A 26,793-nucleotide genomic window follows, 5' to 3' on the forward strand; every position below is an offset into this window, starting at 1 on the left:
ATCGATGTGAAAGAGACACATTGATTGACTGCCTCCCACAAGCACCCTAACCAGGGCTGGGGATTGAGCCAGCAACCCAGGTACATGCCCTTGACCAGAATCAAACCCAGGACTCTTCAGTCCTCAGGCTCTATCCACTGAGCCAAACCGGCTAGGATTTTTTTTATATATAGTTTAGTTTAGAAAGAGAGAGAAAGAGGTTGATTCTTATATGTGCCCAGACTAGGGGTCAAACCCACAATCTTGGCATATCGGGACAATATTCTAACCAACTGAGCTACCTGGCCAGGGCTCATTAGGAATTTTAAACACTGACTTTCTCATTTCTTCCAATAGTCAGAAACTGTTTTTTATTTTGTTGTTATTTTTTTAATATGTTTTTATTGATTTTAGAGAGAGAGGAAGGGAGAGGGAGAAAGAGATAGAAACATCAATGCGAGATCGGCTGCCTCCTGCATGCCCCTAGGGGGATAGAGTCTGCAACCTGGGCATGTGCCCTGACCAGGAATTGAACTGGTGACCTTTTGGTTCATGGGTCGATGCTCAACCACTGAGCGACCCTGGCTGGGCAGTTAGAAACTGTTCTTTTACTTTTCATTTCTGGGCCTGGCACACTATAAGCCAATGAAAAATATCCACTGAATGAATGGCAGATGATTATGTTAGCGCTTTCAGTACTTATATTTTACCCAGAAAAACAGATTATCTTTACAAATGGAGAAACTAAGACAGAAAGGAGTGTACACCAATAGTAACATTAGCAGAACAAAAATTAATGAAAAAAATAACTTAGGTGAAATAATCCTTCACCTGTGGTAATTGAACAAATGAGCCTCTAATAAGTCATAACAAGTAAATATTCTCTGAACACAAACATCAAGTTCCCAATGTTGTACCAAAGAGGGTTTAGCTTTTCTGATTTAAGAATTCAAAATCATTAAAACCAATTCTCCCCATATTCCACAAAATTCTGGCATAGCCAGGAACTGAACTAAAAACCTATTAGAGGTGCATGAAAGAGTTTTCTTTCATTTATGAAAAGCCTCGTTTATAGTTGGCCATGTCATAATTGGCTAATACTTTTGCACAGATTTAACTAGATGGGTCCTTTTCTATCAGAAACCCAAAAAAGGACCGAACACTGCCAAGCTTAGCCACCTGGGATGACAAACTTGTTTATCTTCAATATCTTATACTTCACACTGTGCTTTGGGCCTCCCAAGTCACTGGTTCATGTTCCATCCTCATGCAAAAGCAGCAATATTGTAGTAAAAGAAGAATGGGTCCAAAGGCCAAAGTTCAGCTGGGGGCTAGGTCTTTATGCAAACAACCTCCCCTTCTATGGGGAAGGTTTTCTTCACTGCCCAACCGATTCCTATTATTGGAGAGAACTGGAGAGAAAAAGAGTGAGGAACTAATTACTGATTATAATTCAGGCTAACTCAAAAAAGCAGGAGTAGGAAATAAAAGGAAGCAAATAACTTCTGGTTAATGTTTAGAAATCCCCTAAGATATGGTATCTTTCTCTTGACAGTTCAAAAAGCTTCAGAGAAATAACATTTTTTTGAAACAAGGGTAAGATTAGCTTGTTACATTTGGAAAAACTAATGCTGGCTTGAATTTATACAAAGTATTAGGACCCAGAACTTTCTTAAATTACTTAATGGGGAAAACCATGCATGAACCAGCCCAGGGCAAACTGGGGTTCCTGAATTAGAGTCATGCCCATCGGAGAACAGATAGGAAATGACTACAGAGGAGAAAAATAAACAAACACAAACAAAGAAAGGTCACTTCATTTGGTTTCAAACCAAATAAACCCCCAACCCTAACCAAGGCAAAGAATTGCCTTTCCACAGAATACACCCGAGTGTGGCTTTGATATTCATTTCCCCATGGTTACCCTTGATGCTCATTTTAATCCCAAAATGAAAACTGATATTTTGTGATACAGCCAGCCTCTAAACTACTCTCAGCACTGTATCATAATGCTTCCACATAAAATGCTTCCTTTAGGGATGCAGTCATTTCCTGGAATAATTCAATCTCACAATTAATTTTGGTAAAAGCTGCGTCATGAAGACAGCCTTGTCGTCAGAGACTCGGGTCTGATTCCTGTCCCTACTAATTAGCTGGGTTATCTTATTCAAGTAAGTCATAATTTCTGAGTCTTCGTTTCCTCATCTTCAAAATAGAATAACTACTTTGTAGGTTTCTGGTAAGAGGATGAGATAAATTATATAAAGATGGGCACACCATAAACACTAGATGGTAGCTCTTATTTACACTGAGTTCCTACTAAATATAGATGCTGTGTTAAGCTTTGTGAAGATACAGGTGAATGTTCTAGCTGCAAATGGTAAAATTCCTAAATGTGCTGAATTTTCAAAATTCTTTTTGTGCATCACTTCTTTTTGGCCCCTGAGGAACACAGGGGCAAGCAATTTAAATAACTAAGATTTTGGAACTACTTTGCGGTTTATAAAATGTTTAAGGGCTGCCCTAGTCGGTTTGGCTCAGTGGATAGAGAGTCTGCCTGCGGGCTGAAGGGTCCCAGATTCCATTGTCAAGGGCATGTACCTTGGTTGCGGCTGGATCCCCAGTAGGGGGTGTGCAAGAGGCAGCCAATCAATGATTCTCTCTCAACATTGATGTTTCTCTCTCTCTCTCTCCCTCTCCCTTCCTCTTTGTAAGAAATCAATAAAAAATAAAATAAATAAAACGTTTAAGGTCTCAGAGTTAAGAATACCCAGTTCCTAAACAGCCACCAAATGATATAGATACGAGAACCCAAGCACCTTAGCAAGCACCACGGTGAGCTTTTCACAGCCTCATGACCTCATTAAAGTACCTTGGGAACTGTTTCTGGTCGGGCTATTTCCTGGCCGTTTGACAGAGATTAGTATTTGGCCTCCACGCCGGCACTACGAGGGCCACTGCGGGCCATTCTGGCCTTCGAACGTCGAGGGTCACTAAGTGGCCTCTAGAGCAGGGCTCACTCTTATCCGAGTGTAGAGAGGCGTCACTCTCCTCTTTCTCTGAGAACTCCATCCCTCCGACCCCGCCGTGTCCTCGCGGAGAGCCGAGCTCCCCGGGCGTCGCGACCGCCCAGCCACGCTTTTCCCGCCCTCCGCGTCTGCACGCACCGCCTGCGGACCTGGGCGAGCGGCAGCGCACTGGAGGCCGCAGACTTTCGGACGGCCCACCTCCTTGCACTCATTGGGTAAGCTCCTCTTCTCCCCGCCCCCAAGTCCTTTGCTTCCTCAATGATTGAACTTCGGCCGTGTCCATCCCAGCTCTCAGGCACCGCCCTCTTCTCCCCACGCACTGAGACGCCCTCCGCCCGTTTTCTTCCCTCGCCCGGGATCCTCTCACCCATCCCCTGCCCAGTGGGTATTGGGTGCACCTGACAGTGGCTCGAGCCTTATAGGGACAAGCGCCTCCTCCTGTTACAATCCCACCCACCAGGCCCCAACTCTCTGACACCTCCCGGGCTTCACACTCCATCACAGAGCTTCCCCCCACCTATCCTCGTCCCCGATTCCTCCGCCCCTCCCAACCACGGTTCAGACGCCCTGGGCGCTCTGCCGGAACGGGCGACGTGCTGGGGGGATGCGCTCCATGAAGGCTCTGCAGAATGCGCTGAGCAGGGCCGGCAGTCACTGCTGGAGGGGAGACTGGGGTCACCTGAGCCGGAGCCCCCTCCTTGGCGGGGGCGTCCGGCACCACCTCAGTGAGGCCGCGGCGCAGGGCAGGGAGACGCCGCACAGCCACCAGCCGCAGCACCAGGATCAGTAAGGCTTGCGCGACGGGTAGGGAACAGGCTCCCACTCACTAGCTCCCAAGTCCCATTCCTCGGGAGCGCATCTCATCTTCCCTCTCCTCTCTTCGCTCACTAGCCTGCGATGCCTTTTCCTTTAGATTTGGGGTTTTGGGTCCGCCGCGCTCGGGCAGTAAAATGCCGTCCGCCCGGGAGAGCGTTTGGTCAGGTCGGTCCTCGGGATGGTGCCTGTCCAAGGTGCGTACCTAACTGGGAACCTAGATGCGCGGAGTGTTTCTCGGTGCACGTGTCTGAATGCGGGGCTGTGTGCGCACCACCCAGCCTCATCCTCTCTCTCCTTCTCGTGTGTATTTTAGGGGATGCGTGGGTACGCAACAGCCTCTCCCCTCGAGTCCTGTTGTACTTGGGTCTGTCAGTGTGGGGTCTGTCAGTGTGGGGTGTCTGTGTTTCGGCGTATTCTCGGCGTATAATATGTGATGCGCGTGTATTATTGGTGCGCAAGTACGTGCGTGTGTCGTTTGCGTAAGTGTTGGGTGTGTGCATTACCAGGGCTCCCTAATCTGTGAATAAGGGTGTTTTTCCAATTGGTTGTTGAATGGGGAAAATCTTTATAATAGTGGCGGTTTGGCGGGGGGGCGCGCATAAAACGCAGATTTCTGAAACTAGAGCCCATCAGATCTGTTATTTGTGTTTCTCGGGCTTACTGATCTTAAAGGGCTCTCTCTCTCTCTCTCTCTCTCTCTCTCTCTCTCTCTCTCTCTCTCTCTCTCTCTCTCTCTCCTTCCTTGGGGCTCTTATTCTGCCCTAACCCCCAATACCCAGGAACACTTGGTCACTTGGTGGCTGAGCCTCTGTCCTCTGAGACACAGACAGAGGCAGAACAGGAAATACTGCCCTCCCCAGAAGTGAATATAGACACTATCCAAGTAGTCCCTGCTCTGTTATAGCAAGAACAGGAAATGGACCATCTCCCCTGTCATTGACATCTACTGATGACTTTAAGAAAGATATACACACGTAATTAAAGTAGCCAGACACACAGCCCTACCTCACCACCACTGGAATCCCTGTTCTGACCAATATGGTATTATTTGTTTATGTATTTATTATTAATAATTATTATGCTGTACTTTTCCATCAGCCTCTTCTCAAGGAGACATGGAACATTTCAACTTTAAAGAATAAGCCCTCTCTCCCCTGATCTATTCCCCCACTCAACTTTCCCCAAATAATTGCCATGGGAGAAATGATGGTGGGATAGAGCCAAGGCTTAACCTCCTTCACCCTCACACTTTCTGTGGGATGGGGAGCAAGAGGTGACCCTGGTCCCTGCCCCCTTTCCTTATCCAGTTGAGTCAGGTGAATAAGGGTGTTTTTAGAAAGCTTGGTCCTCCTGCCTATGGCTGCCTGTGCTCCCAGGGACTTCTTGCTAATGGCCTTGGACTGATGCTCCCTTGGGCAGAAGGAGCTGAGAGCACTGCAGGGGATGGGCTCTGGGAATGACACCATGAGGGGGAGGGTTCTTGTGTTGGGGGAGAAAGGGGAGTAAAGTGAAAATACCATTATTCAGGTTATTGTTTGTTTTTTAATATTTAGCTTTATTGTTTTTATTATAAAAGAAAAACAAGATAAATAGAACATCAAAAGTTAAGTTCCCAATTAATTTTGTCATATATGTCCATATATATCCTATATATGTATATATAAAATTTAACAAAATAGGACCATGGCATTCATATTATTTAGTAACTTATCTTTTCCATTTAAACAGCTTTCAATATCATTGAATGTGTGTATGTATTGTTATTTTAATGGCTGCCATTTTGCCATTTTAAGATTTCATTGTATGAAGTATCATAATTTAACCAATTTTCAGTTTAGTTACTACAAACTCTTGTGCACTTGTTCAATTATTTCTTAGAATAAATTGCTAGAAGAGTTTGCTCTCCAGAGATATCTTGTATAATCTAATAGAGATATTTTTTGCATATATCAGCAGATACATGTTAATATAATTTTCCCTTTTTCATGCAAATGGTGTCATACTATATACATTGTTCTGCATTTTGCTTTCCCCCCTCAACATTATGTTGTAGATCAATCCATATCTGGGTCAAAGAGTGTGCAATTTTTTTTGTTTGTTTTGGTTTGGTTTGTTTTGTTAATCCTTACCTGTGGACATTCTCTCCATGGTTTCTTTCAGAGAGTGAGAGGGTGGGGGGAGAGAGAGAGAGAGAGAGAGAGAGAGAGAGAGAGAGAGACATCTTTGTGAGAGAGACACATGGACCGCATGAGCCCCAACTGACCAGGGGGCAGGGAGCAAACCCAAACCGAGGTACGTGCCCTTGACGGGGAATTGAATCCGAAATCCTTCAGTGCACAAGCCGATGCTCCAACCACTGAGCAACACCAACCAGGGCAAGCCTTATTTAAGGCTTGAGACCCATTCAGTAGGATGGCATTTCCTGTCTTCCTTCAGCTTCGGGCAGAAAGACCTGCCCTCAAAGTGTTCCTGTGTATTTCCCTTCTTGAGTTATTCCTAAGGTATCTTTTTCCTCCCTTCTCTGTCACCACATGAATCCTCACTTCCCTATAGGCACTATGCCTGTTGTGACAATTGGATTTCCTCAGAAACAGGAAAACTTCCCCCTCTCTTAGTATTTCTCCTAGAACAAAATACATATACACACATGCCAGTCTATGCCAAACTTCTTGATTATTAATATATTGTTTTATTTTTAATGCATTGTTTCAACAGAGAATATACTCATATTCACACATATCTTATTCAATAGATAATATACATATTCATATAGTTAACAATTCAAAATTTACAAAAAGATATATAGTGGGAAATATCCCTCCCACCCCTTTTCCAGCACCTGCTTCATCTGCCTAGGGAGAGATAAATCAGTCTTCCAGAAATATTTTGTGCCTGAAAAAGCAAATATATATACTTTTCCCTTTTAAACATAAATAGTACCATACTAAAAATAATGTTTTATAGCTTGCTTCCTTTAGTTAATATTAAATCAATATTTATGTATGCCCTCATTAATTTTTTTTATTGATTTTAGAGAGGTCAGAGAGAGAGAAAGACATCAATTTGTTGTTCCACTTATTTATGCATTCACTGATTGATTCTTGTATGTGGCCTGAGCTGGGATCAAACCTGCAACCTTGGTGTATCAGGACAACTGAGCTACCTGGCCAGGGCTTTTTTTTTTTTTTTTTTTAACACTGCACAATAGTCTATGATATACATACACTATAGTTTACCTATCCAGTTCCCTGTTGATACACATGTAGGTTGTTTCAGTATTACCTATCACCAACAATGCAGTGAATATGTTACTTTGTAGGTATGTGAGTACATCTACAGGATAAATACCTGGAAGTCAAATTGTTGGGTCAGAGGGTTTTTAAGGGTCTTAATCTCAGATAGCTGTCATATTTGGAATGATCTGATAAAATAATTCCTCTAAATCTGTTAACATATTAATAGGAGAATTCTTGAAGACCAAGAAATCTTCAGTACCTGGAATCTTAAGTGTTATAAGCCAGCTAGAGAGATAATTTGGGGAACAGAGAACTTCCTATAAGTGTAACTAGGTAATTCTTTTTGAAGAACCACTGTGTGCTAGGGACTTTGCTCAATGCTAGGAAGACAAAAATACATAAAACACAAAGACCTAACAGTGGAACAAGAGAGATTCTTCTGTCAATAAGATGATGGGTTGTGTCATACCAGCAGTATAGCAGCATCTGGAGGCTAGGGAAGCCTTTAAAGAGTTAGTAACATTTGATTTGGACCTTGAAGGATGAGCAGGACTGTGCAACATGAAGGATAAAGAAATTATTCCATGCAGAAGTTTTAGCATAAGCAAAGGCCAGGAAGCCTGACAATACCTGGCCCATTTGGGAGCCACCTGGCATAACTGGAGTGTGGGGGCACCGTGAAGAATAGGAAAGGAATGTTGGCAGGTTCTAAAGAGCCTTCAATGCCATACCAGGAAATAATAACTTATTTTGTAGGCAATAGGGAGCTATCAAAGGTTTTCAGTAGTGAAATGACATTTGCGTTTTAGAAAGATGACTGATGCATTGTGGAAGATGGGTTGGAAGTCAAGAAGAGAGTATAGTACGGTTAGGAGTTGGTGATAAGGAAGCATGATGTACCGAGCATCTGCTTCGTGAAAGACAGTTTTTGGAATGTATGGAATGTTATTTTAATGAAGCCTCACATCACCCATGTAAAGCAGACATTACTACCCTTATTTTATAGATGAGGAAGCCAGTTCAGTAGTATTAAATAACCTTGCTATCTATATTAAGAACATACAACTATTAAGGTGCAAACTCTGGTTCTTTCTACTATACCATGCTGGCACAAGGGAAGAGAAGAAAAGAGGGTCTATTTGAGACATTATGGAGGTAAATTCAACATTGTTTACCAACTGAACATGGATGCAAGGTATGGGAATTAATCCAAATGGTTCCATGTTCCCAGCTTGGCAACTGGAGGAGTGGTAACACTACGAAGAGGAGCAGAGGGAAGGAGGTGAAATTACCTCAGGTTTGGACATGTTAAGTTTGTGGTACCTATGGAAACGTCTAGAAATGGAAACATCTAGAAATGGAAACGTCTATAAGGCAGCTAGAAATAAAAGTCTAAAGGCCAGAAACAACAACAACAAAAAGCTTGTGAATAAAGTTTAAGACTTCTCAAGACAGATGTGAAAGTTGACATTATGGGGATAGATCAGATAGCTCTGGGAGGAGGCCTAGAATGAAGATACCTACTACTTATAAGCCCATGTTCCAGGAGGAGCAAGGATCAGTTCTCAGGTTCCTGCCCTCCTCCCCTATCTCTGCCCCCAGTGATTCGTCAGAGAGTGGCATGCTGTCCCGCTTGGGTGATCTGCTCTTCTACACCATTGCTGAGGGACAGGAACGAATCCCTATCCACAAGTTCACTACTGTAAGTTTCTCAGAACCCTAATCCCTTGGGATCTCTTATTGATTTTAGAGAAAGGAAGGGAAAGAGAGAAACATTGACTTTGTTGTTCCACTTATTTAAGCATTCCTTGGTTGATTCTTGTATGTGCCCTGACCGGGAATCCAACCCACAACCTTGGCGTATCGGGACGACGCTCTAACCAACCGAGTTATCTGGCCAGGGCCCTTGGGATCTCTTGAAAGTGGGGAAAACGGTAGGACAAGTACAAGGCAGCTAATAATAGGTTGCTTCATGAGGATGAAGAATAGTAGCTGCCTAGACTGATGAGACAATCCCATCCCTGCCCCAGGATGGGAAGATTAAGTCCTCTGACTCAGCCCATCTTCTTGGTTTGGGACTTTGACCCAAGGGGTTCAGAAACCAGCTGCCTTAATGAAAAAGGGTAGGAAACCCCCATTAGCCTTCACAGCTGTTCTATTTCTTCTTCTTAGTTTGCAAACCCATTTGTTACACCGAATGTAGTAGTTGGGGTTAAGCTAATTTTTGTCCATTGGGAAAGAGTATTAGGATTGTATTACTGTCCTTGTGGCTGATCTTATTAGCTTCTTCTTTACCCTAAAGGCACTGAAGGCTACTGGACTGCAGACGTCAGATCCCCGGCTCCGGGACTGCATGAGCCAGATGCGCCGCATGGTTCGAGAGTCCAGCAGTGGTGGCCTCTTGGACCGAGATCTCTTCCAAAAGTGAGGGCCCCAGAAACAAGAGCACTGCTCTCAATTGTTCTTGGACATAGATTATAACAGCAGGGAGGGATCTTAGGGATTGGATAGTTCAGCCCCTCATTTTATTTTATTACTTATTACACAAGTTACACATGAGTATGCACATACTCAGTATAAGAGTTCAAACAACATAGAAATACATTTTCTCCTTTCCCTGTCTCCCAATCTCAGTTCCATTTCCCAGAAGTAAACATTATTTAAACAGATTAGCATCTTTTAGATAATGTCCTATGCATTTACATACATATAAGAATATATGTAAATATGCTTATTTAGGATTTTTAAAATATAAAGATGACCTACTATGCATTTTATTTGGGTATTTATTTTTCTTGGGCTATCTTTCCACATTATTCCAACCCCTCATTTTAGAGGCAAAGAAACTCAAGACCCAGAAAGACAATGTGACGTGCCAAAGGTCACACAGTATTGGTCCCAAATCTGATGACCACTCACACCTTTATTCCAAATTTCCATGGCTCCAGAGTGAGTCACAGCTGCATCTCTCCAGCTCCCTAATCCACTCACGTCTGGAATCCAGGTGTGTGAGCAGCAACATTGTGCTCCTGACCCAGGCATTCCGAAAGAAGTTTGTCATTCCTGATTTTGAGGAGTTCACGGGCCATGTGGATCGCATCTTTGAGGATGCCGGAGAGTTCACTGGAGGCAAAGTGAGGGCCAGGGGACTAAGGGAGGGGCAAGGGCCCTGGGCCAGATATACCTTGCTTCTCAGAGATTTCCTGGGGCTGGGAATCCAGTGGATGAGGGGTGAGAAGCAGAACCTCTAAAAATGGAGACAAGGGCTTTATGTATTTCTATACATGTAATTTCTAAAGCAAGTGAGGGGATTTGAAGTTTTTGTGGGGACATTTGGCATAAGGACTCAATAGAACTTTGAAAGAGACTTATAGGATAATTGAGCCTAAGAACCAAAAAGGGAAGCTGATCCCAGAATACTCTTCTTTTTACCTTCCATGGACTTTACTGCCTTCTCTATAGGATTGGAGCTACAGAAAGATAAGGTCTTCTAGGACTTAAGTCTTGGGTGTCTCTGAAAACCACAGGCAGGAGAGAACTCTGTTGCCCTAGAGAAAACAGAATTTTAGCCTTTATGGAAAAGGTTCTCCTGACCCTGAACCTCAGCAGCTCTATTACTCTTCTTCACATCCATATCTCTATTCTATCCATTTTCTCTACCTGTCATGACCAGGTGGCAGCCTACATCCCTCAGCTGGCCAAGTCAAATCCAGACCTGTGGGGCGTCTCCCTGTGTACTGTGGATGGTCAGCGGTGAGATGCTGGGTGAGAGAAAAGGGAAGCAGGGCCTGGGTGCAGAACATGGGCCGACCTCTCATGGCAGCTGTCTACCTCCAGGCACTCCGTGGGCCACACAAAGATCCCCTTCTGCCTGCAGTCCTGTGTCAAGCCCCTCACCTATGCCATCTCTGTAAGCACCCTAGGCACTGACTATGTGCACAAGTTTGTGGGCAAGGAGCCCAGTGGCCTGCGCTACAACAAGCTCTCCCTCAATGAGGAAGGTGAGCACTGCCATAATGCTCCCCTCTTATCCCCACCTCACCCTTTTTTGTTTATTTCTCTGCCCTTCCTGATTAGCTCTGTCATTCCATCCTCCCCAGCAAAGAAATCTTTCTAGTCTAGCCTGCAGAGTAGGCAGGCTGTAAATGAGGTTTTTTTCTCAGTGGCTGATAAAGACACTGGGTGGTTTGTATTTCCTCAGGAATCCCCCATAACCCCATGGTCAATGCTGGCGCCATTGTTGTGAGCTCCCTGATCAAGGTCAGTGCCATCCTAGCCTTCTCTAAACCCCCTGTTCACTATATCCCTCATATCTGTCCAGCTCTCCAGGGAGACTGGTGGGGCTTTGATTCCTTTGAGGATCCCCAGAAGGCAGTGAGGACACATATGAGGATGTTAGTAAAAGGATCTTTACCCCTGCCCCCACCCACGAGTCAGGAACCCAGAGCTTTCTGGCCCTTAGAGAAGTGAGCAGGTCCTGACCCCTGCCTAGGACCAAGGGCCAAATGCCAGACACAGGGGGAGGACAACACTATTAGGTGCTGATTGGCCACTTCTGGGTGAGGGACACACAGAAGGAAGGGTGAATGGCCAGGCCAGGGTAGCTATTCACGTCACCTGGAACTATGAGTTGGCCTTGAGCAAAGGTGTCAGGCTGGCCTGTCAGCTGTAGGTCTCCCAGGGCTTGAGTAACAACCTGAGAGTAATGTGGGCAGCAATGCTCTGGAGCCAATCACAGCCCCTTCTGGAGAAGGTGGTGTTAGGAGCCCTTCCTCCAAGGACTTAGGTGTCAGAGTTCCTGTGATGTTGACACTGTAGTTGACATGTGCAGGAAGTAATGAGGGTGGGAGGAGACCAGGCTCCCCGGAGAGCTGGGCAGATACTCTGGGACAGCTCTATCTATAGCTCTGTATCTGGGGCCTGCCTCATTCCATTCCCATCTAAGCAGACCCTATTGAACTTGATTTTCAGCTAAAATCTTTAGCTTTATTTCAATTACCAACATAATTGATAAACTTGAATATTATAATATATGCAACACACACCCTCATCTCATTCCTGTCACTCCAGTCTTGGAGATAGCTATGGGAGTCCAGGAAAAGATAGAGTAAGGATCCAGCATGGGGTGTAAGGAATGGGGATGGGATCAGGAATATGGGGTAGGGCGTGGGGACAGGATTGGAACCAGGAAAATGAAAGTGGGAGTCTATGATGAGGGTTAGAATTGAGAATGGAAGTGGGAGTGAGACTCCAGGATGAGTGAGGCTCATAGATGGGATGAGATTATTTGTATTCATTACTTGATAATAAAATCTAAATGATTTTGTTTTTACGGTCACTAAATTTACATGGATACAAAAAAGTCTTAGCTGTTTATTGGTGTGGTTTTTTAAAAAATAAAATAAAGAAAAAGAAAAAAAAGTTGATTGTAAAATGTAACACATTCCCAGTAGCAAACCAGACTAACACTTTAACTGGGTCCTTCTGGTCCTCCTGTCATCTTCCTAGGCTTGGAATACTGATATCTCTCTCTCTCTCTCTCTCTCTCTCTCTCTGCAGATGGACTGTAACAAAGCAGAGAAGTTTGATTTTGTAAGTTTCAAAACTGGCTGCTTTTCTCCATGGCATATTGTCCTCTCCAGCTGCCCCAGTGCCTGGCTCTAACCCTTTGATAGTGCACCAGCCCATACTAGAAGCCTTATTTCCGGAGCTATGGGGATCTGCTGGCCTCAGAGAAGAAAGGCACCTGAAGTTCTTGCTGGGAAAAGGACTGAAGGGTTCAGAGAGTTAGTAGGGGTCCTCACTCATGTGGTGCCTCCCATGTCTCTTTTTCTCTTCTAGGTGTTGCAATATCTGAACAAAATGGCTGGAAATGAATTCGTGGGTTTCAGCAATGCCACGTAAGACCTTGTTCACAGGATTGGCTGAATACATTGCGTGTGTGTGGGGTGGGGGGCAGGAGGATAGAACCGTAGGAGGAAGAAATCCCAAGGGAACTTTGGCCTCCCAGCTTCCTCTGAGCCCCTTCATTGGCGTTTGTTTACTTTATAAAGGAATTTGCTCTATTTCTATTTAGTACTTAAATGAGTGAGGTGATGTGAGGATTTCTTGCCAAGCCTCTCAAAGCCAAAAACTTCATCAGTTTTTCTAAACTAGATGGCTAAACAATTTGGGGTGTTTTGTTTTTTACACTTTATAATAACGCTTTGCCCAGTACTTGCTGGGGTCCAAGAGTTTCCCAGTATTCTGAGAATTTATAAAATTTATGATTTAATTTAACATGTGCAATGTAGTTCTGTCTCTCTTAGGGAAGTATTTTTTCCCCTTCTCCTCATACCCACCCCTCAAATATCAAGTACTAAATTGGGTGTTTGCTTCAGATTCCAGTCAGAGAAGGAAACGGGGGATCGGAATTATGCCATCGGCTATTATCTTAAGGAAAAGAAGGTAATTGGGAGAGGCTGGTAGAGCAAGTCCCTGGGAATTCTGTGGCTGGGGGAAGGGCAGTTCGGGCAGGGGACTTGGGCTGAGATCCTGGCGGTGTGAAAAAGACTACTGATGGCCTGAAGAGAAATGCTCTCCCCTCTTCTTCCTTGCAGTGCTTTCCTAAGGGGGTGGACATGATGGCTGCCCTCGATCTCTACTTCCAGGTAAAAAAACACTGCCGCTCAACTCAGGGTCAAGGGAGCAGGACAGGCTGTACTTCCTGCTCTGACCCAAAGGGATGCTTCTCCAGAAACACCAGGGGAACGTGTAGAAAGATCAGGATGCCAAGAACGTTGCTCTACAATCAAGAGTGTTCAGGTCCACACCACACCCTCAACCTCTGCCTTGTCTCCATAGCTGTGCTCCGTGGAGGTAACCTGTGAATCAGGCAGTGTCATGGCAGCCACCCTGGCCAATGGTGGGATCTGCCCCATCACAGGAGAGAGCGTGCTGAGCGCTGAAGCAGTGCGCAACACCCTCAGCCTCATGCACTCCTGCGGCATGTATGACTTCTCAGGCCAGTTTGCCTTCCACGTGAGTGTTTCTGGCCCTTCCATCCATTTGCCACAAGCCCATAGCCAAGAAGAGAGGATACTGAGTCTCTTAAGGTGGAGAGGTGGAAGCTTGTACCTGCCTCCCATTCACTAACTTCCAGCCAGGCGATTAGGCTGAGAATCCTTAGGGGTTTGCCAAACACATAAAGTCCCTCAAACACGTAAACACGTGATGTTGTGACCAATCTTCTGTGGCCCTTCACATGGCTGGTGCTTCTTAGATTTCAGGTTAGATGTCACCTCCAGAGAGAGGCTTTTCTGACCACTTTTATCCTCAGGTGGTGCCCCTCCCACTTCCTTCTCTATCACATCACCTTACTTCTTTTCTTCTGTGTTATCATAAGCTGTGATTATTTTTGTCTATTTGTCTACCTATTTACTGTCTACCTCCTATCATCAGAATGACAGGCTTTGTCCTAGTTCTAGCATCAGTCATGGAGTAGATACCCAATAAATATTTCCTTACTGAAGCCATGAATTTAAAGGGGGGTAGGGGAGGACAGGAGTAGGAAAAGCTAATTAACAAGCCAAAAAGTTGAGATGGGTGTGACCTTGCCCACATAGTCATTTGGGATAAACTATTAACCCAGACTTGGGACACCTCTAGCTCATCCTCAGTTTCAACTTTGTCCCCAAGGTGGGCCTGCCAGCCAAGTCAGCTGTGTCAGGAGCCATCCTCCTGGTGGTACCCAATGTCATGGGAATGATGTGTCTCTCACCTCCACTGGACAAGCTGGGGAACAGCCATAGGGGCATCAGTTTCTGCCAGGTGAGTTACATTGCACATAATACCAAATATTCTTGAATGAGCAACTAAAGCAATTTTTAACTCCTACTAAGAGCAAGGAGTAAGTAAATAATCTCTCTGCCTTACAATTTTAGAAGTTGGTGTCTCTCTTCAATTTCCACAACTATGACAACCTGAGACACTGTGCTCGAAAGTTAGACCCACGGCGTGAAGGGGGAGAAGTTAGGGTAAGGAAAACCCCAGGTGGCGTCTAAGAATATTTCAGAATACCCTTGGCTAAGCATCCAGGGAGGAGGGTCATGGGGCAGAGCTGGGCATGGGTGGGCTCAAAGTCACAGTTAATCTCAAGAGGGTATGATCTGTTTTCCAGAACAAGACTGTGGTAAACCTGTTATTTGCTGCCTATAGTGGAGATGTCTCAGCTCTTCGAAGGTACTTCTGTGACCAAATAAACACAATAAAATACTCCTGGTCAGAGATCTCATGAGGAGTTATCATAGCAAAATAGTTCAGTGCTTCAGCTTTAGAGTCAGATACAATGGACACACAGTGCACTTAAATGAACATTTTTTCAAAGTACAGTGCCTACTATATGTTAAGACCTTAATTAATGGTAGCCACTGTTATGATTAACCTGGGTGTTAAGAGCAGAGGTGGTAGGTAAGGACCCTGCCTTAAATGGATTACAACATCAGCAAATATGTACTGGGTGGCTACATGTGGGAGTAACAGTCTCATCTGGGTAGAGAACACATTGTGCGAGGCCTACGATTTTGGCATAAACTCTGGAACCTAGCCAGTCTGACCCCACTTCAGAAAGGACATGAGTGATTCTAAGCTGATATGGGTTACTCCAGCTGCTTTCCACTACCCTCAGGTTTGCCTTGTCAGCCATGGACATGGAACAGAAAGACTATGACTCCCGCACAGCCCTGCATGTTGCTGCAGCTGAAGGTATCTGAAGGTTAAATAAGAGGGGAGGTAGATCGGAAGACCCTTCCTTTTCTACCAAGAGTACCCTCCCCCCTCATTGGGTATGCCCTCAAGGTTACAGGAGCAGTCACTTGTTTTGTCCAGACACCCTTCTGTTTGCAGGCTGACTATTATTGGGTACTGCAGGGAACAAAATGGGAAGAGGCCTTTTCCCCTCCCTTATTGGTTCAGAACTCCAGCTGCCAAGGGTCTGCACCATTGTTGTCACCAAAAGGTTCAGGATCTGTACCCTCTCATTTTCCTTCTGCCCATATTTCTAGGACACATTGAAGTTGTTAAATTTCTGATTGAGGCTTGCAAAGTGAATCCTTTTGTCAAGGACAGGTGAGTAGGATTAAGCTAAAAGGGGGTGCGGGTAGCCACTGTTGTTATGTATAGAACCAGGGCACTTTCTCTGTCGTCTTTGTTCCTCTCAGGTGGGGCAACATTCCCCTGGACGATGCTGTGCAGTTCAATCACCTGGAGGTAGTGAAACTGCTTCAAGATTACCAGGACTCCTACACACCATATGAGAACCAGGCTGAAGTAGCAGCTGAGGCTCTGTCTAAAGAGAACTTAGAGAGCATGGTGTGAGCATGGAGCACACATGATCCCTGCTCAAGAAAAAGCAGGAACTGGCCACACATTTAACCCATAACCACCAAACATACCAGAGAGAGCTGCACTCCTTCAGTGCAGACCAAGACAGGCCAGTGCTTTCTGTGAGAGTCAAAATACCCCATTTCCCTTGGCAGCGTATAGAGAAGTGCCTAGGTGGATACCTGCAGAAGAGCTATCCACGGAGACTGTGGGCTTCTTCAAGGTACAGCCTAATTGCCTCGCCCACTCAAAATCTTTCCAGGTCTTCACCCAGGTCCTCTTCCTCTCCCTGAAGAAACCATCATGAGAGAGAAAGAGAGAGACATTTGGGTGAAGGGGCTCTAGCCACCATGCACATGTATTTATCCACAGAGCTATGCACCTGGTTTCAGTTGTCTGGAGAGATCTGTCCCCCTTGGCAAGGAAACAGACATTTTATAGACAGAGAAAGTATTTTGTGCTTAAATAAACTTTAATTACACAAATGGTTATTTTTGCTAAACCCAGTCCTTTCTCCCCAGGAGGTATTCAGTTGCATCACCATCATAAAGACAGAATAAGATGGAGCCACAGGGTCAAACAGAGAAATATATATTTCACATACATGCTCATCCCACCAGGTTTTCCTCAACCCCTAAGACTGCTTTAGGTTAAGTGTATTCTGCTGCCAAGGTTGCGGTGGGAGGGTGAGGGTCTGGATCTGAGCAGGCCCAAAAATGTATTGTGCAAGACCTCAGGTCTCTCTCCTCCCTCTGGAAGTTCCAACTGTAGCAGAAATGAAGATTGAACTTCTCAAGAATAAAGTTTCCAGCACGAATGCCCTTGATATCCCCCAAGTGTCTCTTTCCCTTTGGTAGTGGTTGTAACTGGCCCATGATTACAAGGGATTGTCCAGGTGTCAGAGGTACGTAGGTTAAGGCAGATGGACTTATGGTGAGGATAGCTGCAGTTGTGTGGGGCTGAGAGTCCAGCTTTGAGGTACTGAGGAAGGGGGGCTCTCTTCTCACTCTGACAGTAAAGCATTTCCCGAGGGAGCCAGAGCCCAGACTCTGTATGTGCTTTAGAGAAAGGGCCAAGTCACTGAACCAATCCTCCAGCCAGAGGTAGAAAGGATTTACTGTGGAGAGACTCAGTAGAACACCAAGAACAAACAGAAGTTACACATGGGTAAAGGGAGAGAAAGGTATCATAGTGATGAATAAATCCAAACAAAGCTGAAAGGTAAGGCCCCAGGACTGAATACAGTCTGAGAAAGGCCTGGGCACAGGAAGATGGAGGGACCCAAGGAAGCAAGTCAAGGAAAATACATTCACGGTAGCCTAGGAAGATTGGCAGTAGCCTAGCTTTCACAGGTAGGGGAGAGGGAAATGACTAAGATACTATACAGAGGACCTGAATTGTGGGAGCCAGAGGTTGCTTGAGGCAAAGTTAAAGGGCTCCAGACACTCTCAGAAGGATACTGGCCAAGAGTGTGATTAGGAACTCCAGCGATGGATATACTAGAGGCCCTTAGGCACCTCAAGCCCTGAATGGGTCAGCAATTCTCCATCCCAAAGGGCAAAGGCAGGTACCACTGGACCCTGGAAATCTGTCTGTAGGGTGTGGACCACAGCAAGCCGGCTCACATCCACCAAGCTCAGCTTCTGGGCCTCATACTCCAGCAGCAGCCCCACCTTCTCTGGATGCCCGATGCCCTCAATAGGGGCTTTCTCGTTGGCCAACATGGTGTGCCACTTGCGCTGGGCATAGGTGAACACCCAAGAACGGTCATCGACACCGATACAGCTATCCCGAGAAATGTCCACATCTGCCACTCCTACCCGGAACTGCTGGGAGCGCTTCACTGTCACCTCCCAGTAGTGCCTGCCACTGGTGACCGCTGTGTCTGCCAGCACCACTGCCCACTCCCGGAAACGCTCCACATTCAGGGCCATTTGGGTGGGCTCCAATCCCACCATGCCATATTTGACACCTGTGTCATCTTTGAAGAGTGCCAGGCTGCTGTGGGCGGTTTTCTCTTCCAGTTTGAAACTGATGCCTGCGGGCAGAGCAAAGAGACTGGGTGATGACAGGGGCTACAACCCTGGAACTAGAGAGAGAGACATATAGACCATCTGAAGCAGGCCGTCGTGAGATCGCGAAGAAGCAGGGAAGAGTCAGCATGCCGAGCGGGCAAGGAAGCGGGGTGCTTTATATAGGCAGCCCAAGGAGCCAAAAAGCTCGGGTTGGCAAAGCCCTAGGTTTTTAAAGAACCCAGATAGTGTCCTAGGTTTGGAATCTCAACACCAACGCAGGTGGGGGATGGAAAAGCTATGGGAAACCGTTTTGAGGTAAAAGGGAGTAAAAGGAGATGATCCTACCTCTGCGGGCTTCTGCGGCAGCAACCCCCAATCGTTTGGCTCCCCAGCGGCAGAGGCAAGGCGAACGTGCGAAGGGCAGCGCCATCTTGCGCCCCGGAAGAACTAGGTACGACTCCCCATCTGAGACCCCTCCCTCGGCCCGCCTGCTTCTTTCGCTCGCACTCGGTGCGCTGGAAGCTGTCGCGCAGTGTAATGACGTAAGAGAGCCAGCGTCCGTGAGGGAGCCGCCATTTTAGTGAGTCAGCGGCAGTCGTACAGTTTATTGGTTTTTTCTGTGGGACGGAATGCTGCTCACGTTTTAACTGACTATAGGACCTTTAGAGAGATGATGTAGCAAGATGGTTACAAGTGATTTTAGAATTAAACAATAATTGGATTCGAACCCGGCTCCGCTGTAGGGCTTTAGACAAATCACTTCTCCGAGCTCTAGTGTTCTCATTTGTAAAACAAAAATATCTAGCCGACAGAGCCAGCGCCCACGGCCCGGGCGCCATGAGCGGCCTCTTAGGGCGCGCAGCGCTGAGGGAGCTGTTGTGCGGCCCGCGGGTCCGGGTCCCCAGCCTGCTCGTGCGCCCCAGCTCCGGGGAGCCCTCCTGGGCCCGGGAGCGGACCCTGGTGACCGTGAAGCCAGATGGGGTGCGGCGACGGCTTGTTGGCGAGGTGATCCGGCGTTTTGAGAGGAGGGGCTTCAAGCTGGTGGGGATGAAGATGCTTCAGGCGCCAGAGAGCGTCCTGGCTAAGCACTACCAGCACCATCAGGAGAAGCCCTTCTACCCGGCCCTCCTCAGCCACATGAGCTCGGGCCCCGTGGTGGCCATGGTCTGGGAAGGCCCCAGCGTGGTGTGCGCCTCCAGGGCCATGATCGGACTCACGGACTCGGCTGAGGCTGCCCCCGGCACCATTCGAGGAGACTTCAGCCTCCACATCAGAAGGAACGTCATCCACGCCAGCGACTCCGTGGAGGGGGCCCAGAGGGAGATCCAGCTGTGGTTCCAGAGCGATGAGCTGGTTGACTGGGCAGACGAAGGCCACCGCAGCAGCCTCTACCCGGCCTGAGCCTCAGGCTGCCCAGCATTCACCAGGACCAGCTACCTCTGTCCTCGAGAACTTGGCCCACCCCTGTGCTCTGCCCACCTGCCCCGCACCACCTCCCTGTTCCCCTTCTGCCTCAGCCCAGAGCCAACTTTATGTGCCTTTTGGTATCCTAAACCATCGAGAGATTGGACCAAATTCTTTCCGTACCAAAATGCCAGACCAATTTTGGAGTATCTCCAAAAGTGGGTAGTCTAACCTCCCCTCCCCCAAAGGGGAGACATTAAAACTCATTGTGCTGTGCAACAACAACAAAGTATCTGGCTAACAGACCTTAGGAAAAATTAAATGCGAGAATAGCTTAGAATACAACTTGACAAGTAGCAGCCAGTGGGTAAGCAGCAGTTGTTTTAGTTAATATTAAATACATAAATACTGTAAATGTTGGTTTTGTATTTTCAGAGTTGGGAATGGAGGGTTTAACTCAATATTTGTTTTTCCCAAGTTAACCAGAAACATCACTATTTTGTTTGTGTGTTTTTTTGTTAATCCTCACCCGAGGATATTTTTTCCATTTTTTTTTTTTTTTTTTTTTTTAGAGTGGAAGGGAAGGAGGTGGGGAGAGAGAAACACATGGATTGGTTGCCTCCACAGGCCTCTCGGCCAGCAACCCAGGCACGTGCCCTTGATGGGGCATTGCTGGAGGCCCACTGAGTCACACCAGCCAGTGTGAGTCACACCAGCCAGTGTGAGTCACACCAGCCAGTGTGGGGGCTTTCTGTCTGCTTTAATTCAGTCCACACTGCAGTCAGTGTGATTTCTTTTAATATGCCTTACTGATTTCAGAGAGAGGAAGGGAGAAGAGAGAGAGAAACATCAATGATGAGAGTCATTGATCGGCTGCTTCCTGCACACCTCCTAGTGGGGATTGAGCCCTCAACCCAGGCTTGTGCCCCTGACCAAAATCGAACCCGGGACCCTTCAGTCCGCAGGCCGATGCTCTATCCACTGAGCCAAACTAGCCAGGGCCAGAGTGATATTTCTAAATCACAAATTTGATCGTACCACTCCCCTACTTAAATCTTTTAATGTGTCTGCATCAAATTCCCTTGCAAATTCCATGGTCATAAGGCTTTACATGATATTACTGCTGCCTACGTTCATTTTTTTTTTTTTTTTCACAAAACATCCCTCTTTCAAAGGTCTACAGCAAGCATGTCAAACTGCGGGCTGCATGCCTCGTTTATTTGGCCGGTGTTAGCCTTCGAGTTTGACATGCTTGGCCTTCAGTCTAGTGCAGCCTTGGGCAAACTACGGCCCGCGGGCCAGATTCGGCTGTTCTATCCGGTTCTCTTGCTCTCCCCTCCGCTCCTTTACTTTGAATTTATATTAGTTCACACAAACACTCCATCCATGCTTTTGTTCCGGCCCTCCGGTCCAGTTTAAGAACCCATTGTGGCCCTCGAGTCAAAAAGTTTGCCCACCCCTGGGTGGATAGATGAGAATGTTGGCAGGAGCAATAGGATGCACTAAGTGCCATGATCGAAGTGATTATAGGATGCTCAGTAAGCAAAGAAGAAGCAGCTGGTTTCTTGTATATGAGGGAGTGTTGGGGAGAGACTTCCCAGAAGTCATAGCTATAGCTTTAAAGCAAAAGTGGTTAAGCAAGTGAAGGAACCCCAGCCTGCTGAAGATCTCAGCTCAAGTCTTCCCCAATATGCATACTCTTGAGTATCTCATCTATTCTGGTGGAGTCCCCTATCAATTATTGGAGGGCTCTCAAAAACTCTACCCTATACTTCTCTCCTGAGTCCAGATCTATATACCCAACAGCCTATTGGACATTTCTACCTGGATGTCCCCCAGTCACCTCAATCTTTTCCCCCCGCCCCAATCTCACTGATTTTATCATTATGGGTATTGATTTTAGAAAGCGAGGAAGGGAGAGAGAGAGGAAAACATTGATGTGAGAGTGAACAATTGACTGCCTTTCCACACCTGCCCAGACCGGGGATCAAACCCACAACCTACGCCCTGACCAGTTTGGCTCAGTGGATAGAGCGTCGGCCTGCGGACTGGAGGGTCCCAGGTTCGATTCCGGTCAGGGGCATGTACCTTGGTTGTGGGCATATCCCCGGTGGGGGGTGTGCAGGAGGCGGCTGATCGATGTTTCTCTCTCATCGATGTTTCTAGCTCTCTATCCCTCTCCCTTCCTCTCTGTGAAAGGTCAATAAAATATATTAAAAAAAAAAACAACCCACAACCTACGTATGTGTCCTGACCCAGAATCAAACCTGCATCCTTCTGGTATACAGGACAATGCTCCAACCAACTGAGCCACACCAGCCAGGGCATCACCTCAATTTTAACATATCTAAAGCTAATTTTGTCTTCCTACATAAACTTCCTAGATTCTCTGACTCCGGGAACTACCACCCATAACCAGCCAGTTTCCCAGGTCAGAAACCTGGAAGTCTGAGACCTTTGTCCCCCTCTCACATAACTGATTGTCATTGAATATCTAACACATTGAATCCCTGGAGTACTGCATTGGCCTTCTAAGTCGTCTCTCATTCTCCTCAATGCTGTCAAGAGAACATTTAAGGAGGCAGCTACCTATCTCATGCATTAGATTGTGGATTCTTAAGAATAGGAATTAAGCCCTTTGTTCTCTGTGCCCAGGGCCTCAGTATTCCCAGTAGTACAGATGAGTGTTCACTGTTTTTGAATGAATAAATAATGAGTAGTATGAAGGGAGAAAATTTTGTACCCATATTCTTGGAGTGCAGTGGTTTCTTGGCTCCAGCAGGGGTCAGCCTGGCACAGCCTTTTCATCTGGCTTAACATGTGAGAGGTTTCTAGGCCTTTTTAAAAATATTTTTTTTATTGATTTCAGAGAGGAAGGGAGAGGGAGAGAGAGATACAAACATCAATGATGAGGGAGAATCATCGATTGGCTGCCTTCCGCACACCCCCTACTGGGGATCTAGACTGCAGCCCCAGGCATGTGCTCTGACCGGAATCTAACTGCAACCTCCTGATTCATAGGTTGACGCTCAACCACTGAGCAACACCGGCAGGGCGAGGTGTCTATTCCTTTTAAGCCTAGGAGCAAATGGGTAGAGGATAAATTTCCTTCAGAATCTTCCTCAGTCAGTACTTTTTGCATTTTGGTAATAATGAGAGGAAAATTTCTGGATTATGTTCAGATCGTGAGAGCTGAAGCAAATAGTTTCTTACCTGTCATCTCTTGCATTATTTCACTTTTACAGATGGACTATCCATCTAATAAACTCACCATCATTCAGATGATTTACCTGCCTCATTGCTAATGAACAAGTAATTAATTTTTAACATTTCCATGCATAAAATTAGGAAGTGATAAAATTTTACTTGATGAACAAAGGGGAAAAGACATTTAAGGTATAGGGGACAGTTTAGGCTAAAGCACTGGGTTATGAAACAGAATGGAATGTTTGAGGAGCCACAGAAGCACAATATTGCCAGTCTCATGCTGGGATGATAAGGAGAGCAGTTGGAAAAGTTGAGGCTGGATTATGAAGAGTCATATATGCCATGATAAGAATCTTTCAGCTCTTCCAGAAAGTAGCCAGAGGTGACCCCGGAAAATGGTTCGCTATTCACTTGACCCAGAACACCCCACAAAATCATGCAAATCAAGAAATGCAAATCTTCGTGTTCTCTTTAAGGACACTCATGAAACTGCCCAGGCCATCAAGGATATCCATATCTGAAAAGCCACCAAGTATCTGAAGGGTGTCACATTACAGAAGCGATGTGTGCAGTCTCATTGTTACCATGGTAGAGTTGGTAGGTGTACCTAGGCCAAACAATGGAGCTGGACACAGGGTCAGTGGCCCAAAAAGAGTGCTGAACTTTTGCTGCACATAGAGTGATGCTGAACTTAGGGTTTAGATGTAGATTCTCTGGTCACTGAGCCCATCCAGGTGAACAAAGCTCCCAAGATGCGACGCAGAATTTACAGAGCTCATGGGCAGGTTATCCCATACATGAGCTCTCCCTGCCACACTGAGATGGGGCGGGGGGTGCGGGGCGGGGAGAGCAGCTTATTTCTAAACCAGAAGAGGAAGTTGCACAGAAGAAAAAAATATCCCAGCCCTAGCCGGTTTGGCTCAGTGGATAGAACATCAGCCTGTGGACTGAGGGGTCCCAGGTTCAATTCCGGCCAGGGGCACATGCCTGGGTTGCAGGCTCAATCCCCAGTGTGGGGCGTGCAGGAGGCAGCCAGTCAATGGGTGATTCTCTCCATCATTGATGTTTCTATCTCTCCCTCTCCCTTCCTTTCTGAAATCAATAAAAATATATTAAAGAAAAAGATAACCCAGAAGAAACTGAAGAAATAAAAACTTACAGCCTGGGAGTAAATTCAGCATAAAAGAAATACTGCTAATAAAAGTGCCGAAACCGGTTTGGCTCAGTGGATAGAGCGTCGGCCTGCGGACTGAAGGGTCCCGGGTTCGATTCCGGTCAAGGGCACGTACATTGGTTGCGGGCACATCCCCAGTGGGAAGTGTGCAGGAGGCAGCTCATCGATGTTTCTCTCTCATCGATGTTTCTAGCACTCTATCCCTCTCCCTTCCTCTCTGTAAAATATCAATAAAATACATTTTTTTAAAAAAGAAATACTACTAATAAAAGTAAAAGAAAAAATCTTTCAGGCATTCAGGAGCTGTTGGAGGGAATACATGGAAATGACAAATTACTTTTATAAAGGTAAGGCTGGCAGCAACATGGAGAATTAATTGAAGGGGATGAGACTAGAAACAGGGTCTGAAGCCACTGGAGTTCTCAGATGAGACATGGTATGGGCTCAGCTATCTAAGAAGTAGAATTGATGGAGCTTTAGTGACTGGTTACATGGGATGAGAGGATGGGGGAAGGAAAGTTAATTCATAGGTTTCTGATTTAATGAGGGGATACTGAAGGGTTCCAGGTTCGAAAAGCATGTTTGGATGGGGGAAAGATAATTAGTTGAGTTTTAGATGAGCTGAATTTGAGGTGTCTATGGGATACCCAGGGGGAATGTTCTGTAGATATGTGGATATAAATTTCAAGAGAGAGGTGAAGTCATTCAAGGAGGGGGTGTAAACTTAAGTAAGTGGGGGAAAATTGAAGGTGCAATCCTAAGGAATACAGTACCTGAGACAACACATATGAAGGGCTTAGAATGGAACCTGACCCATAGTGAGCATTGGTCGCCTGGCTTGGGGTTGTATCTGACTTTGTAGGTAAGGAAAGGGAGAAGGAATGGGCCAGTTTATTTTCACTCTATTTCTTGGATTACTATATATATATTGATTTCAAAGAGGAAGGGAGAGGAAGAGAGAGATAGAAACATCAATGATGAGAGAGAATCATTGCTTGGCTGCCTCCTGCATGCCCCCTACTGGGGATCAAGCCCGCAACCTGGGCATGTGCCCTTGAGTGGAATCGAACCTGGGACCTTTCAGTCCGCAGGACAATGCTCTATCCACTGAGCCAAACCAGCCAGGGCAGATTACCCTATTTCTAACATATGGGGGCCCTGGCCTGATCCATGGATGGGAGAGGAATGATGCACTCAGAGCTTGGTTATTATTCTGACTTTGCCAGGAGTCAGCAGTCAGCAAAGTATAACCAGAGAAAGAGAGAGAAGGGGGGCCCCAGGAGCTAGCCAGAGGGGCTGCTAGGCTGGCTTGTGCTACGCTGGGGCTTTTGTCCTGCTGAAACACAATGGAGCTGGGTTACACGCTGACCTGGCATTCTGGGAATGGGGCTGGGATAGAGATTTCACATGGTGGAAACAGAGATGGATGGCCACTCAGCCCCTCAGGACCATAGCTCTCTTCAACCACATTTTAATCGCTAAAGAGGATGTTCAATACTCGGCAATTCTAAATTATTTATATATGATTAATTCATGAATCGGTCATTTATATTTTTATTTAGGGCAGCTAACAACATATGTATATTGCTTGGGCATATCTCATTTGATCCTCATACAATCCTATAAGATCTGCAAAGCAGATATTTTTTTTTAAATATATTTTTTTATTGATATTTCACAGAGAAGAAGGAAGAGGGATAGAGAGCTAGAAACATCGATGAGAGAGAAACATCGATCAGCTGCCTCCTGCACACCTCCCACTGGGGATGTGCCCGCAACCAAGGTACATGCCCTTGACCGGAATCGAACCTGGGACCCTTCAGTCCGCAGGCTGACGCTCTATCCACTGAGCCAAACCGGTTTCGGCAAGGCAGATATTTTGATGGAACTCAAACATGGGTTATTCTTTAGGTCCTGGTAATATGGGCTGGCTCAGGAGTTGCTTCAGAAGGTGATGGACACTTCAGCGGTAGCTACAATAAATCATGTGGAACCCACTGTGGAGAAATAATGCAAGACAAATAGCTCTGCCTGAAAATTCCCTGAGCTTTATAGACTCATTTGCTCCTTAGTAGTATGGATCATGCTCCTTATGGCACCTCTCTGGAACTGAGAAATGGGGCCTTCTTTATCAAAGGGGGGCACTAAACTTGGGATCATTAGCCCCAGGAATATAAAGAGGTTGAAAAACTGATCATTAGTAATCAAGAGATAATTCAATCAAGTGTAGAGATAGATAAGACTCCAGGATGATTACTACTATAAGCCATAAAATAACTTCGTAACTACTCCAAGTTTGTTATTTTACAAATCCTTTTTCTCCATCTTCATAGTTAGTAGTGGAAAAAACCTTCACAAATGTCTGTATGTTTAAGGCAAGAAGAGAGAAGGGTAGCCCTAGCCAGTTTGGCTCAGTGGATAGCGTGTCAGCCTGCGGACTGAAGGGTCCCAGGTTCGATTCCGGTCAAGAGCACATGCCCGGCTTGCAGGCTTGCCAATCAATGATTCTCTCTCATCATTGATGTTTCTATCTCTCTCTCCCTCTCCCTTCCTTTCTGAAATCAATAATTTTT

The 26,793-nt window shown here is 46.0% G+C and overlaps 4 protein-coding genes across 19 annotated transcripts in view; 2 read left to right on the plus strand and 2 right to left on the minus strand.

Annotated features, from left to right (window-relative positions):
• The window catches only part of LOC308243914 (inner centromere protein-like), a 59,212-nt gene extending 56,149 nt beyond the window's left edge, over window positions 1-3,063 (minus strand). The window contains exon 1 of the mRNA XM_080659823.1: window positions 2,852-3,063. The gene's annotated coding sequence lies outside the window, so the exon portion shown is untranslated. The remainder of the gene's footprint in view (window positions 1-2,851) is intronic.
• A 418-nt stretch (window positions 3,064-3,481) lies between these two features.
• Window positions 3,482-17,241, plus strand: GLS2 (glutaminase 2). Of its 16 annotated transcripts, none has more exons than XM_080659807.1 (19): window positions 3,482-3,812; window positions 3,922-4,018; window positions 8,663-8,762; window positions 9,363-9,484; window positions 10,065-10,194; window positions 10,734-10,813; window positions 10,898-11,061; window positions 11,262-11,320; window positions 12,620-12,652; window positions 12,902-12,960; window positions 13,441-13,507; window positions 13,660-13,710; window positions 13,904-14,080; window positions 14,738-14,869; window positions 14,983-15,075; window positions 15,219-15,280; window positions 15,726-15,802; window positions 16,102-16,165; window positions 16,258-17,241. In XM_080659807.1, exons 3-19 carry the CDS (start codon window positions 8,682-8,684, stop codon window positions 16,412-16,414), a joined length of 1,608 nt encoding a protein of 535 aa, XP_080515933.1. In that variant the 5' UTR covers window positions 3,482-3,812; window positions 3,922-4,018; window positions 8,663-8,681; the 3' UTR covers window positions 16,415-17,241. The 16 variants fall into 16 exon arrangements, with proteins under 16 accessions (XP_080515933.1, XP_080515931.1, XP_080515921.1 ...); XM_080659806.1 differs by having other exon boundaries at window positions 3,501-3,794; XM_080659804.1 differs by having other exon boundaries at window positions 3,677-3,794; window positions 3,900-4,018.
• Window positions 16,878-18,946, minus strand: SPRYD4 (SPRY domain containing 4). The gene is made up of 2 exons (XM_080659825.1): window positions 18,781-18,946; window positions 16,878-18,458 (listed from the first exon to the last, which is right to left on the minus strand). Exons 1-2 carry the CDS (start codon window positions 18,863-18,865, stop codon window positions 17,920-17,922), a joined length of 624 nt encoding a protein of 207 aa, XP_080515951.1. The 5' UTR covers window positions 18,866-18,946; the 3' UTR covers window positions 16,878-17,919.
• Window positions 18,947-19,009: 63 nt separating this feature from the next.
• LOC308243916 (nucleoside diphosphate kinase, mitochondrial-like) lies at window positions 19,010-20,245 on the plus strand. The gene has a single exon (XM_080659826.1). The coding sequence runs from the start codon at window positions 19,273-19,275 to the stop codon at window positions 19,834-19,836; it is 564 nt and encodes a 187-aa protein (XP_080515952.1). The 5' UTR covers window positions 19,010-19,272; the 3' UTR covers window positions 19,837-20,245.
• Window positions 20,246-26,793: the final 6,548 nt, after the last annotated feature.

The sequence above is a fragment of the Plecotus auritus genome (assembly GCF_963455305.1).
Source record: "Plecotus auritus genome assembly, chromosome: 3".
NCBI lineage: Eukaryota > Metazoa > Chordata > Mammalia > Chiroptera > Vespertilionidae > Plecotus > Plecotus auritus.